This window comes from Rhinoraja longicauda, chromosome 13 (assembly GCF_053455715.1).
Source record: "Rhinoraja longicauda isolate Sanriku21f chromosome 13, sRhiLon1.1, whole genome shotgun sequence".
In the NCBI taxonomy this organism is placed as follows: Eukaryota; Metazoa; Chordata; class Chondrichthyes; order Rajiformes; family Arhynchobatidae; genus Rhinoraja; species Rhinoraja longicauda.
Window position 1 is genome coordinate 12157861 of NC_135965.1, and position 15636 is coordinate 12173496.

At 44.2% G+C, this 15636-nt stretch overlaps 1 protein-coding gene across 1 annotated transcript in view; it reads left to right on the plus strand.

Annotated features, from left to right (window-relative positions):
• LOC144599359 (uncharacterized) overlaps positions 1-15098 on the plus strand; it is a 48281-nt gene extending 33183 nt beyond the window's left edge. The window contains exons 16-25 of the mRNA XM_078410149.1: positions 1176-1220; positions 2188-2241; positions 2352-2393; positions 5601-5688; positions 6913-6948; positions 8213-8368; positions 9803-9895; positions 12644-12727; positions 14095-14165; positions 14847-15098. Of these exons, the coding sequence (XP_078266275.1) occupies positions 1176-1220; positions 2188-2241; positions 2352-2393; positions 5601-5688; positions 6913-6948; positions 8213-8368; positions 9803-9895; positions 12644-12727; positions 14095-14165; positions 14847-15098 (921 nt within the window). The remainder of the gene's footprint in view (positions 1-1175; positions 1221-2187; positions 2242-2351; positions 2394-5600; positions 5689-6912; positions 6949-8212; positions 8369-9802; positions 9896-12643; positions 12728-14094; positions 14166-14846) is intronic.
• The last annotated feature ends 538 nt before the right edge of the window (positions 15099-15636 follow it).

Below are 15636 nucleotides of genomic sequence, written 5' to 3' on the forward strand. Positions count from 1 at the left end.
TAACTTCTCCAACTTTAGATAGTTCCTCTGTCCCTCTCTTCCCCTCCTCCTTCCCAGTTCTCCCATTGTCTTCCTGTCTCCACCTATATCCTTCCTTTGTCCCGCCCCCCTGACATCAGTCTGAAGAAGGGTCTCGACCCGAAACGTCACACATTCCTTCTCTCCTAGATGCTGCCTGACCTGCTGAGTTACTCCAGCATTTTGTGATAACCTTCTGTAAAAAGGCTTCACGGTTGTTAACAGTTTTGAAATACTTCTGCCAACTAGCTCGTAACATTTATTGCTTTATATGAATGCCTTTCCTATAAATGTCATTTATTCCTTATTTGGCAATACACTGTCAATAATATGAATGTGATATGGTTATTTATAACCATCATGTTGCTATTTGTTCCCTGTTATTCTGAAATTACTGATCAGAATGTTCAACATTATTTCAGGTAAAAGTTTAACAACTTTCATTTTGAGTCGTGTCCACCTGCCTCATTCATCCTGCCTCGCTCTAGATTCAGTTCCCCTTTGTGTTTGCAGTCGTACTTATAGTTAACTAGACCAAGTGGACCTGTTGGGCCCAAACCTCTCCTGCACCCTCTCCTTCCCCCCTTCCCTCTCCCCCCCCCCCCTCCCCCTTCCCTCCCCCCTTTCTCCCTCCTTCCCCCTCCCTCCCCTCCTCCCTCCCACTTTCTCCCTCCTCCCCCTCCCTCCCCTTCCCCTCTCCCTCCCCCTCCCCCCTCCCTCCCCCTTCCTCCCTCCTCCCCCTCACTCCCTCCTCCCCTCCCCCTGCCCCCTTCCCCTCAACCCCCCTCCATCCCCCTCAACCCCCCTTATCCTCCCTCCTCCTCCCTCCCCCCTCCCTAGGAGATAGATTTAAACTTTAAAATGTGAATAACTTTTAAAATATAACACCGATTTCAATGAAACTTCTTCCATTAGCACCAAAGGGATGACGGTGAGTAAGGTGGGCCTAAAATTGTCGCGCTATCGTGTACCGTTTTGGCTGTAGTTCAGGAACAAACAAACAAACAAACGAGAGTTTTAGTATGTAGATGTATTATCATTGAAATCAGTCCTGCCTCGATAACTTTCAAACTACAAATATTCATTTTACATTTAATTTTCTCTTGTAAATTATAGTTGTAAATAGGTCTAATTCATCTTTAATTTAATATTTGTAGGGAAAACAAGGTAAAGATGGAGCATCTGGAGTGACGGGGTTTCAGGTTGGTTCAAACTCCATTCACAATAAAGTGAAAATATTCATCACTTAAGATTCTTTGCAGATGGAATTAGCTTTGGTAACCACACTCTATTTCACACTCACATCAGTCTGAAGAAGGGTCTCGACCCGAAACGTCACCCATTCCTTCTCTCCAAGATGCTGTCTGACCTGCTGAGTTACTCCAGTATTTTGTGATACACTCTATTTAAAGGTCCAATAAATTGCCAGTAACTACCCAGTTTCTGCCCCACCCCCCACACTTTATCCAATTCCCCCATTTTCGTCCCTTCCCCATTCCCTTCTTCCTCTTCTCTCTGGTTCTACATTTCACTCGCCACTTTCCTTCCTTATCAGATTCCACCATTTCACCCCTTTTGTCTTCCTACTTATCACCTTCAGCCTTGATTACTATCTTCACCCGTCTCTCACACAACTGACTCATCTATCAATTGTTCCTCCTCGCCTGGATCCAATTGCCAGCTCTTGCACCATCCCTTCCCCTGACCTCTTTAGACCATCTTTCTCCCCTCCATTCCATCAGTGTGAAGAAGCATCACGACCTGAAACATCATTGTCCATTTCCCACAGTAGATGCTGCCTAACCCACTGAGCAGTTTGTTTTTGCTCCATCAATGCATTCAAGAGGGAGCTAGATAGAGCTCTTAAGGATAGCGGAGTCAGGGGGTATGGGGAGAAGGCAGGAACGGGGTACTGATTGAGAATGATCAGCCATGATCACATTGAATGGTGGTGCTGGCTCGAAGGGCCGAATGGCGTACTCCTGCACCTATTGTCTATTGTCTAATTTCTCGTTGGTTATGTTTCACTCTCATTAAACTCAACCACTCCCACAATGATATTATGTATAAAGGGTTTTTGCAATTGTTAAAGTTGGCACTGACTGTTACCTGACTTGGGAAGGAAATAACCCCCTTACAAATTCTGACGTTGCATTTTCTGTGTCTCAGGGACTGAAAGGTGATCCAGGTTTTGCAGGGTTTCCAGGAAGACCTGGAGAACCGGTGAGTTCTACACGGCGTAATCAATTCACTTTTAATCAACTTTCATCTTAATAATCATATAAACAAGATAATTATTAATCAATAACATACTCAATGTTATTTTGTTCCAGGGACGGAAAGGGCAGATTGGTCGCTCGGGGCCTCCTGGCTCAGTGAGTACCAGTCTCCAAGTTAAAATCATTCAGCATAATATGATACTCTAAGGTTTAATTTCTGGAGTGGAATTCATCTCAATTGGCATCTGGGGACAAAAGAGATTCTCTTCATTGCTATGGAATAATAAACAGATTCATGAAAATATTCCCTGTCCATCGACTTTCTTGGAGTTCATTAAATGAAAAGTTTAAAATATCACAAGGGTTGTAGTACAGCTTTTAGACATGAATAACAATGACATTTTAAATCAGTTATTGCCTGATTCTTCTCCGATGCATCATCCTGTGACATTAGTGTTTGGCTCGCAGTTAGTTTAGTTAATTTAATTTGGTTTAGTTTAGTGTCACGTGTACCGAGCGAGGTACAGTGACAAGCTTTTTTTGTTGCCTGCTATCCAGCCAGCGGAAAGACTTTACATGATTACTATCAAGCCATCCACAGTGTACAGATACAGGATTAAGGGAGTAATGTTTCGTGCAAGATAAACATCCAGTAAAGTTCGATTAAAGATAGTCCAAGGATCTCCAATGAGGTAGATGGTAGCTCAGGACTGCTCTCTAGTTGGTGATAGGATGGTACAGTTGCCTGATAACAGCTGAGAAGAAACTGTCCCTGAATCTGGAGGGGTGCGTTTTCACACATCTGTACCTCCTGCCTGATGGAAGAGGGGAGAAGAGGGAGTGGCCGGGGTGCGACTGGTCTTTAATTATGCTGGTGGCCTTGCCGAGACAGCGTGAGGTGTAGATGGAGTCAATGGAAGGGAGGTTGGTTTGCGTGATGGTCTGGGCTGCGTCCACAGCTCTCTGCAATTTCTGGCAGTCTTGGATGGAGCTGTTCCTATACCAAGCTATGATGCATCCCGATAAAATGCTTCCTATGATGCATCCATAGAAGGTGGTGAGAGTTGTTGGGGACATGCTGAACCTCCAAAGCCTTCTAAGGAAGTAAAATCCCTCGACTGGTGTCTGGTATTTGGTGGGTAGTTTATTCAAATGCTAGCACAAGCATTCACCAATGAATGACTTCTATTGGTGATGGATGATTCCATGGTTCCAAACATTGGTCAAGTTGGTTTGGGACTATTACTCTGATTTGGGATTAGCTGAACAGAAAATGATTACCTTTGATGGACATTAAATAACTGCTTTACTATTGAGTAAACAGATGTGCTGTAGAAAGAATTTTATCAGGATGCAATTCAGCATAGTTTGGGAACAGCTCCACCCAAAGCCGCAAGAACTTGCAGATAATTGTGGAGGCAGCCCAGACCATCAAGCAAACCAACCATTGACTCCATCTACACTTTATACAACTATTACTCAATCTTTAAGTAAAGGAAATCTCAAAGTGCTGGAGGAACTCACTGGGCCAGGCAGCATCTGTGGAGGAAGTGGACAGGTGATGTTTCAGGAAAGGTCCTGACCCAAAACATTTCCTGTTCATTCCCTCCACAGATTCTGCTGGACTCATTGAGTCCTCCAGCACTTTGCGTTTTGTGCAAGATTGCAGCATTTGCAATTCTTTGTGACTCCATTGATTAAAGAAGATGTGGGTATGCCAAATATAGTCAGTACTAGACCAAGTGGACCCGTTGGGCCCAAACCTCTCCTGCATTGGTGCAGCACCCTCTCCTCCCCCTCTCCTCCCCTCCCCCTCCCCCCTCTCTCCATCCCCCTCCCCCTCCACCCCCTCCCCCCCTTCCCCTTTCCCTCCCCCCCGTCCCCTTTCCCTCCCCCCCACTCCAGTCCCCTCAACCCCCCCTTATCCTCCCCCTCCCTCCCTCCCCCTCCCTCCCTAGGAGATAGATTTAAATTTTAAAATGTGAATAACTTTAAAAATATAACCGATTTCAATGAAACTTCTTCCATTGGCACCAAAGTGCCGACGGTGAGTAAGGTGGGCCTACAATTGTCGCGCTATCGTGTACCATTTTGGCAGTAGTTCAGGAACAAACAAATGAACAAATGAGAGTTTTAGTATATAGATAACTGAGAGCTATTTTGCGAGCTTTTTCACCCCAGATGCCATCTCCTTCACTCAATTCAGGTTTTCATGTCATTGTGGATAAAGGACGGGTCAGTCCGGGGAATACATGGAAAGTGAAGAGATAGGATTACCTAATGAAAACCAAAAACTTAAATCATAAAGCACAACTTTGCTAAAAGGAACTATTTGTCATTGATATTTCACGGTTTGAAACATGTAAGAAATAACAAATTCAGGGTAGATTGTGGACAAATTATATTAATTCAGCTGCCGTATAGCAGTTTCATATATTCACCAGATGTACAAATACTGTACATGAATTTTACACTTATGTAGTCTCCCATAACGCCTGAAGCAAGCTCAACGTTTCCATGTCCTAACACAGCCTAATTTTACAGGATTATGGTAGTTAGTTTTAGAAAGGCTCCTCAATAGCATTGCCATCACTGCCTAACCTAAACATTGGCAGCCCAGCAATCTTCTTATCACAAGCTATCTGCTGGGCTAAATAACCGAAAGACACAAACAAGTCATTTGGGCGGCACGGTGGCGCAGCAGTAGAGTTGCTGCCTTACAGCACCAGGGACCCGGGTTCGATCCTGACTACGTGTACTGTCTGTATAGAGTTTGTACGTTCTCCATGGGTTTTCTCGGCATGGGTTTTCTCCGGGATCTCCGTTTTCTTCCCACACTCCAAGGATGTACAGGATTGTAGGTTAATTGGCTTGGAATAATTGTAAATTGTCCCTAGTGTGTGTGGGATGCTGTTAGTGTGCAGAGATCGCTGGTCGGCATGGGCTGTTTCCATGCTGTATCTCTAAACCAAACTAAACTAAACAAGGGATTACATTTCAGAATGCTACCGCCACTTTCTGTTTACTCTTTAAAACCACCACTGCCCCACCCCCAATGGTCCAACACAAATTATGGGAAACATTTCTGCAGTCAATTATCATTGCTCAGATGCATTTCGTACGCATTATCCAACATTGAGGCTGACATATTCCACATTGCCAGTCCGTGAGGGACATCTAGTCGCTGTGGTGGATGCCTGAGGGAGGAGGTCTGTGGGAATGGAGGGCAGCGTGTAAATCCTGACTAACTTCCTGCCCCAGAATCCTGGCATGATCCCAGAGAGGTGCATAGTTCTGACAGATATTCAACGTAACCACACTGTATAATCTTGTAGTGACCCTGTGCCTTTTACGTTGTGGCAGCCAGTGGAAGAGGTTTATCAGCCTTGTGTAAAATGGGAGCGAGGGAATCCTGGACGTACAGGACCTAAAGGACAACCAGGAACACAAGGTGATAATGACTAAGTTCCTTCCATGTCAATGATTCGGGAGCTCCAGTCTCCTACTGCTCCCACCATGGCAGATCAGAGGGGATGCACGTTTGGGATGTGCTCTGAAGGAACCATTGGAGTATTGATACATTCAGTTTCAGATTTCTTCTTTCAATTCATTATACAACTTGCAGCCTGGCAAGGTGCCATTCTTCCAAGCCATGCTGGGGGTGTAATCCCAGGAATGATTGGGTTAACTTATGAGGAGCATTTGATGGTTCTGGGCCTGTACTCTCTGGAGTTTAGAAGGATAAGGGGGGATCTCATTGAAACTTACCAAATAGTAAAAGGATGAGATAGAATGGATGTAGAGAGGATTTTTCCAGTGGTAGGAGAGTCTAGGGCACCATCTCAGAATAAAATGACATACCTTTAGAATGGTATTTATTCACAAAATGCTGGAGTAACTCAGCAGGTCAGGCAGCATCTCGGGAGAGAAGGAATGGGTGACGTTTCGGGTCGAGACCCTCCTTCTCTCCCCAGATGCTGCCTGACCTGCTGCGTTACTCCAGCATTTTGTGAATAAATACCTTCGATTTGTACCAGCATCTGCAGTTATTTTCTTATACCTTTAGAATGGTGGTGAGGAGGATGGTGGAATCTGTGGAATTCATTGCTACAGATGGCTGTGGAGATTGAAAGGTTCTTGATTAGGGTGATGGGGAGAAGGCAGGAGAATGGGGTTGAGAGGGAAAAATAGATCAGCCATGATTGAATGGTGGAGCAGACTCGATGGGCCAAATGACCTAATTCTGCTCCTATGTCATGATCTAATGAGTGTCAAAGAAGAGAACATCCTAGTTTCTTAGAAAATAGATATTGAGATGCGTACAAGGCAAAAACTGTGGTAGTTTACAGTTACATCTGAAGTTCAGGGTGACATTGTGAGTGAAGTCAGCAACAAAGCTGCATTGGCGAATGACAAAGAGGTAGTGATTGTACCCAAAGCTAGGCTTGAATAACAGCTAGGGCAATGGTGAGATTAGGCCACTGAATGGTACATAAACAATTCAATCGATCTAAATTTAAGAGGACTTTATATGAACTGTAAGTGTTTCATGTTTATTAAATTTAATAAAAGATTGTCATTTTCAGTTATAAGAGAAGTCTCCTCATTTCAGTTTAATCACAGTAAACTTACCTTGGCCTGCTAATAAATGGTTTGTTTATTTCCGACTCTACAGGTGCAGAAGGTCCATTTGGATTTCCAGGCGAGCCAGGTAAAAGCTTGTATTTTGTTCCATTGAGAAAATGGATATTGATCCCTATTAACAGTAGATGATGGATATCTTCAATGTCAGGCACTGTGAGAGTCATAGAGCCACACAGCCCACCAGGCCCTTCTCAGCTTAACTTGGCCCTACTGACCAAGATGCCCCTTCTCAACTAGTCTCATATGCCTGCATCTGGACTAAACCTATTGACCATGTATTTTAAACAAGAAACAACAATGAGGAAGATCAATGCGGAAATGTTTGTAGAAAAGAAAAGATAAAGAAGAAACACTTCATTAGAATTAATGCTGCGTTTGTATGTAAGCAATAGATGGAGTAAGTCACATGTCCGCTTGTGTTTACTCTGCCACACAATCAGATCATTGTTGCTGCTTTACCTAGTGCTTACTTTGCATCTCGGCCTACCTGCACCTCCAAGCAGTTCAATGACATTATTTCCAGCCACATGACACAAATGTTTATTATCGGTGCATACCGGCACCTTTTGGTCAACTAAAAAGCACTGGTTTAGGGATACAGTGTGGAAACAGGCCCTCTAACCCACCGAGTAGGCACCGACCAGCCTTCACTCGTACACTAGTTCCTTCCCACACACTCGGGACAATTTACAGAAGCCAATTGACCTACAAACCTGCACGTTTTTGGAGTGTAGGAGGAAACCGGGGCACCCGGAGAAAACCCAATGAGGTAACAGAGAGAACATACAAACTCCATATAGACAGCACCCGTAATCAGGATCGAACCCGGGTCTCTGGCGCTAGATAAGGCAGCAACTCGACCACTGTGCTGCCCTTATACTACCGCTGCACCACTGAGGTTTCATTTCAGTGCTACTATCCTGCATGGCCCCGATATCCCATTTGCCTAAATATCCAAAAATTGATCTACCTCTGATTAAATGACGATCATCTTGGATAGAAAATTCCAAAGAATCATTAGCTTCTGGGTGAAAATAAAATTACCTGTCCTCTCAGTCCCGTTTGGCTGAACCCTGGCAAAAAATCCATTTAGAAAAACGTGAGATGATCTCGGTGAAACTCCTCTAACTTACAGAGCAGAGAAAAGATCAGGTCTTTTAAATTTCAATGTTCAAAACTGAACCATCCACACTATGTTGTATCCTTACTGACCGTCCATTTTTTTGGGGAGAGGAAAATTACTTTGACAGGAAACACAGAGTCATGTTAAAAGGAAAGAGTTCTGATGATGAGTGTTAACTTGCAAGGTCTCTGTTCCCGACTTTTTCCAGGAATCTCCAGACGTGGGCCTCAAGGTCAGCCTGGATATCCGGCACAGAAAGGTCTGAAAGGAAACAGAGGTGACTCTGGGAAGATTACAGAAGGTCAACAAGGTCCTCCAGGCCTTCCGGGATCCATCGGCATTCCCGGTTTTCCGGGCACACCAGGTACATTTTCTCTATTCACATCTCCTTCACTTCGAACACAGTTACTTGTGCTAACCTGCAGAGGTTTGTAGATGCAAGGAACTGCATATGCTGGAATCCTGAGGAAAACAAAAAGTGCTGGAGTAATACAGCGGGTCAGCCAGCATCTGGGAAGGGAATGGATAGGTGATGTTTCGGGTTGGGTCCAGTCACAGCTTAAGGATAAGGGGGAAGTCTTTTAGGACTGAGATGAGAAAACATTTCTTCACACAGAGAGTGGTGAGTCTGTGGAATTCTCTGCCACAGAAGGTAGTTGAGGCCAGTTCATTGGCTATATTTAAGAGGGAGTTAGATGTGGCCCTTGTGGCTAAAGGGATCAGGGGGTATGGAGAGAAGGCAGGTACAGGTTACTGAGCTGGATGATCAGCCATGATCATATTGAATGGCGGTGCAGGCTCGAAGGGCCGAATGGCCTACTCCTGCACCTATTTTCTATGTTTCTATGTTTCTATGTCCCTTCTTCAGACTGACTCAGAATCAGAATCGGAGTCTGGGGAAGGACACTGTCCTGAAACGTCGCCTATCCATTTCCCCCACAGATGATACCTGACCAGCTGAGTTACATCCCTTTGTGTTTAGTTGCAGACCTTTATGGTGTCTTGAATGAACTCTCCTTTATTCCTCCTTTTCTACAAGACAGTGGAACAAAAGTGACGCGGCAGTTGCGATCGGGCAGTCCTCATCCACGATGAAGGTTCCCAAACTTTTCCCTATTTACCAGTTGCCGAATTTAGATTTTGAAGATACTGCGTGGAAACAGGCCCTTCGTCCCACCAGGTCCGCGCCACCCAGCGAACACTAGCACCATCCTACACACTGGGAACAATTTACAACTTTACCGAAGCCAATTAACCTGTAAACATGTACGTCTTTGGAGTGTGGGAGGAAGCCGCAGCACCCGGAGAAAACCCACGTGGTCACAGGGAAAACGTACAAACTCCATAAAGACAGTCAGGATCGAATCCGGGTCTCTGGCACTGTAAGGCAGCAGCTCTACAGCTGCGCCATTGTGCCACCCTGGGTTGCCATAGGTTTATATTACTGTTATCATCTGCTCACCACTGTGTGCACCCCATTCACTCTACCTCTCCCAAGTCGCAGTAAGTACTCTTGGATGTATAAATTTATCAGTGCGTATTTTCAGACACAGAGCACAGTTTGCATACCAATGCTGCCAGTTTCTCTTTGAGCAATGACTGATATATGGGTTCCTGCCTCATTCCTTGCTACAGATCTCAGCCAGGGCACCTGCAAGGTCACTGCACCTAGTGAGCCACTCACGTTCTGACAGGAGTGTGGCTAAAGGGTCCGAATTAAGGCTCGGAGTGACCCAAAGTACACGAGAGAGGACCAGCAATGAAATAAGCGTGAAACATTCTGAATGATCTCTTCCAGGTGACATAATCTACGTGAAGGGGGAATCAGGAGCAATCGGCCCTCCTGGTCCAAGAGGTTCAGTTGGTTTGCATGGTCCAAATGGACTGAAAGGTAAGCGAGCACCAAATGTGCATTGATCTGTCCTTGTTGCTATTCTGTAGACGGTTAAAACAGGTAAAAGGCAGAGCACAATGCAAGTAGTGGTGAATTATACCTCTCTAACGTGAAACTCTATCAGGAAGCATCTGCAGTTTCGTTGCTCACAGTTTGCCCACTGTTGATTACACACTGGAAGGAATAGGATGACTTTATTGTCAATAAACACAGGAGGTAAAGCAGGGTAACTGTAGAAGCATGGAACTGCAGATGGTGGTTTACACAGAAGGACACTAAGTGCTAAAGTAAATCAGTGGCTCAGGCAGCATCTCTGGAGAACACGGATAGGTGACATTTCGGGTCAGGATCCTTTTTCAGACATCACTGGTTGTATTTGTCATATCAGGCAGGTGGAATCATAGAGTCATACAGCGTGGAGAACAGGCCCTTCATCCCAACTGTCCACGCCGACCAACGTGCCCCAACTACACTAGTCCCACCTGCCTCCATTTGGCCCATATCTCTCTAAACCTATCCTATCCATGTACTTATCCAAATGTTTTTTAACCATTATGATAGTACCTGCCTCAACTACCTCTTCCAACAGCTTGTTCTGTACACCCACCTCACTGGTTGCCTCTCAGATTCCTATTAAACCTTTCCCCTTTCACCTTAAACCTATGTCTTCTGGTTTTTGATTCCCCTACTCTGGGTTAAAAAAACCACATTTACCTGATCTATTTCTCTTATATTCTTGCACACCTCTAACAGATCACCCCTCATCCTCCTGCGCTTCAAAGAATAGGGTCCTAGTCTGCTCAACCTCTCCCTGTAGCTCAGTCCCTCGAGTCCTGGCAACATCCTCGTAAATCTGCTCTGCACCGGTTCCAGCATAAGAACATCTTTCTTATAATTGGGCGACCAAATCTTTTGATCATGGTAGGAGTTCTAATTTAGTCACGGGTGCCTGAGAAAGACTGGTTGCCTTGATCGTGTTAAATATGTTTGAGGACAGATTTAATGACGGAAGTAGCAGATTGTCCCTCTAAGTTTGCGGATGACACGAAGCTGGGTGGCAGTGTTAGCTGCGAGGAGGATGCTAGGAGGCTGCAGAGTGACTTGGATAGATTAGGCGAGTGGGCAAATGCATGGCAGATGCAATATAATGTGGATAAATGTGAGGTTATCCACTTTGGCGGCAAGAACAGGAAAGCAGAGTATTACCTGAATGGTGACCGATTGGGAGAAGGGGAGATGCAACGTGACCTGGGTGTCATGGTGCACCAGTCATTGAAAGCAAGCATGCAGATGCAGCAGGCAGTGAAGAAAGCGAATGGTATGTTGGCATTCATAGCAAGAGGATTTGAGTTTAGGAGCAGGGAGGTTCTGCTGCAGTTGTACAGGGCCTTGGTGAGACCGCACCTGGAGTATTGTGTGCAGTTTTGGTCTCCTAACCTGAGGAAAGACGTTCTTGCCTTAGAGGGAGTACAGAGAAGGTTCACCAGATTGATCCCTGGGATGGCGGGACTTTCATATGAGGAAAGACTGGATAGACTGGGCTTGTACTCGCTGGAATTTAGAAGACTGAGGGGGGATCTTATAGAAACATATAAAATTCTTAAGGGGTTGGAGAGGCTAGATGCGGGAAGATTGTTCCCGATGTTGGGGGAGTCCAGAACCAGGGGTCACAGCTTAAGGATAAGGGGGAAGTCTTTTAGGACCGAGATGAGAAAACATTTCTTCACACAGAGAGTGGTGAGTCTGTGGAATTCTCTGCCACAGAAGGTAGTTGAGGCCAGTTCATTGGCTATATTTAAGAGGGAGTTAGATGTGGCCCTTTTTGCTAAAGGGATCAGGGGGTATGGAGAGAAGGCAGGTACAGGCTACTGAGCTGGATGATCAGCCATGATCGTATTGAATGGCGGTGCAGGCTCGAAGGGCCGAATGGCCTACTCCTGCACCTATTTTCTATGTTTCTATGTTTCTATTGTGGTTGAACATCTAATGCAGGAGCAGTTGGGAAAATGTTCAGAGAGGAAGTGATTGGGGTTCACTTATAATTTTGTGGAGCATGCAGGAAATTCAACTAGTCTTCCTGACTCAAGAGCAGGATAGTGGAAGGAGACATATCATAGATTCAGCCCCATTGTAGCTGCTTACAGCTGTTGTTTCCAAAAGTTTGAGTTTCAGTTTAGTTTATTGTCACATGTACCGAGGTACAGTGAAAAGCTTTTGCTGCGTGCTAACCAGTCAGCAGAAAGACAATACATGATTACAATCGAGCCATCCACAGTGTACAGATATTTGATGAAGGGAATAACAAGAATAACGTTTATTGCAAAATAAAGTGCAGTAAAGTCCAATCAAAGATAGTCCAAGGGTCTCGAATGAGCTAGATAGTAGCACAGGACCGCTTCTAGTTGTTGGTAGGGTGGTTCAGTTGCATGATAACCGCTGGGAAGAAACGGTCCCTGAATCTGGAGCCTGGTACATTTGGCCATTTGGTGTTTAGAAACAGAATGACTATTAAAGTGAAGGGGACCATCACTATTTTAAAATATTTAATCATATTCAAGTACAGCTTGCTGTAAGAATAACCAGCTGGCTGCAAGAATGTCCATCCACCCCTTGTTGTACATCCAATGAAGCTGGATGTGGATGGATTTAGCTCCTGTTTGGTTCTTTGTACTTTAACCTCTGACACAACCGTAATCCACCCATGCATTTGATGTAAAATTCAGCTCAGTGATTGTGTGATTAAAGGTGATAAAGGTGAACTATGTGAAAAATGTCAAGGACCTGCAGAGACCGGACCTCCCGGGACACCTGGACACCCTGGAGAACCTGGTAAAGCGTTCATTGATGTTTGATTATGTACAAATACCGTTACCTTGGCAATTACTTGCTGGTTTATATATTGCGTTTCAACTGCAAAGAACATTTAACCCAGCAACACAATGCAACATCATAATAGTCTCAATTGGCAATAGACTTTGCAACGACAGTCACAAAATGGAGATATAAAAATGGGCCTCAAAATAATTCATTTCTTAGTGCCATTTTGCTTTTTGGATCACTCCTAATCTCACAATGATTAGAACAATACGTAATATTGGAAGCGTGGCGAGTTTATTAGTTTCAAGGGACAGACCGTATTCAGTAGTAGATATTATGCTTTATTAATATCTGAAAGTGATTTGTGATGAAAGAAAACCTTTCCAATTGCAATTTTAGAATTAAATTTTGAAGCAAACAGAATGCATGCGATCGGCATTCTCTTTTCCCCTCAATTCCCACATTAAAAATTAAGATAGAAAAATAAATATTCAGTACTTATTTTTCACACAATTAAACATGTATTACTAAAGTCATGAATGTCCCAGAATTTTCCATTAATGTTCACTATCTTCCTAATTCCTGCAGATAGAATGATTTGAATAATACGTGCAGTTTCTGCAGTGGAATTGACTTTGTTGACAATTAGAAAGTGTGAATTATTTACATAAGGAAATTTATAATAAAGAGAGCAATCAGGAGAAAAACAGAGAGGAAGAGAGGCAGATAGACTGAATAGCATTTTTCATTCTCATTTGAATTAATTCAGGGGACAGCATTGAATTTTGAAAGTGCTGAAATGTTGAGGTAACAGATGTAAGAGGCAAGCACTCGCTAAACAACTGATGTTAATTTTGGTCTATTCCTACCCAGGGAAATGAATGGGATTGATCATTCATTTTCTGAAGGCAGAGCAAGAAAGAAGGGCGCATGTAGAAACTGGGGAGGGGGGGGGGTGTGGCTGAGGGATGGGATTAGGGTCAGTGTGAAGGAGGAGGTGCATAGAGAAAGAGACAGGGATGGCATTGCAACTGAGAAAGTGGTGAGAAGGGGTTGAAAGTAGTGAAGAATATATGGAGGAGAGATACAGGAAAAACAAGGAAATAAACTGGAGAGCCACATCTACCTTACAATACTACCTTAAAGGCCTGAAAAATTTAGCCTGCAATTTCCCCTCAATTCCCACGTAGAAAAATAAATATTCAGTACTTATTTTTCACACAATTAAACATGTATTACTAAAGTCATGAATGTCCCAGAATTTTCCATTAATGTTCACTATCTTCCTAATTCCTGCAGATAGAATGATTTGAATAATATGTGCAGTTTCTGCAGTGGAATTGATTTTGTTGACACCACCTGTGTTCTTCCCACTTTAGGGGGAGTTGGTTTTCCAGGCCCAAAGGGAAATCCTGGTTTTCCGGGTGAAAATGGAAGGACCGGTTTCCTGGTAAGACTCTTTTCATCTTGCCCTTTGGCTCCCGTTGTCCTAATCTGAGGCTGAAGATGAACTCCTGGTGTGGAACCAGCTGATTAGAATGACTTCAGAAGACACTAGTGATAACCTCAAGGATAGACACTAAAAGCTGGAGTAACTCAGCGGATCAGGCAGCATCTCTGGAGAAAAGGATTAGGCGATGTTTCGGGTTGAGACCCTTCTTCAGAATGATAACCTCATTTAGCCTTTTCTTTTGCGTTTTTCAGACAGAGTTCTGTTGTTAATGTTGTAGTAGGGTGCAGTGTGCGCCACACTGAAGAACTAACTGTTAACAGCCAGATTTTGTAGGAAGGGGTTGCATAAAGTTGGTGTTAAAAGCGTTTAGTTCTGCAGTCTTTGCGCGAAGGAAATTAATGAGGCACAAGTTAAAGTTGGATACTTGGTCACTGTTACCAGATATTTAGATGGATTCACTTTCTACTGAGTATGACATGTTCTACTTTATTTTCAATCGTACTTTTTTCACTGCCCTGTTCCTTACTAAGGCCATGCTGAAAGCAGTAAGAGAAAGTGGTTCAATGTGTCATGTGTGTCCCCCCGTCCCCCCCCCCATTATTTTCTCTGAATGAAATCTCCTGTTTTTTTCCAATCTTAATTAACGGATTTATTTTTGTTCCCATGGGAATATTCTAGGGCTCTCCGGGGCTTCCGGGTTTCGAAGGAGAAGCAGGGCCGAAGGGTGATCCAGGATGCAGTGATGAAAAAGGTAGAAAAGGAGATAAAGGTGACTCAGGCTTCCCTGGAAATACCGGACGACCAGGAAACGGTGGAATTCCCGGCAAAGAAGGCCCAAAAGGACACAAAGGAATTAAGGGTGACCCCGTCAGTACATGCAACCTGTTACTTGTTTTTACCACTTGCTCACGGGTCATACCTTTCACCTGACAAAGGGCAAGGGGCTCATTGACTGAGATAAAGGCAGCAGGACTGCTCAGTGGTGCAGCCAGTGGAGCCTTTGCCACACAGCGCCGGACACTGGGGTTCAATTCCGACGTCGGATGCTGTCTGTCTGGAGTTTGCATGTTTTTATGACCCTGTGACTTTCCTCCATGTTCTACAGTTTTCTTCCAGCTTCTGAAAGATGAAGGTTGATAGATTAGTTGGCTTCTGTAAATTGCTCCTGGTGTGTTAATGGGGTTGAAATTTGGAGGCAGTTGATTAGGATGTGTGGAGAATAAAAATGGGATTAATGTGGGATTGGTATAGACGAGTGTTTCATTTAGTTTAGGTCAGTGATACAGTGGGTGGAAACAGGCCCTTTGGTCCACCATGTCCTGGCCAACTAACAATTACCTGTACACTAGTTCCATGTTATCCCAGTTTCACATCCCACATACTAGGGGCAATTTACAGAGGCCAATTAACCTACAATTCTGTACATCTCTGGTATGTGGGATAAAAACTGGAGCGCCCGGAGAAAACT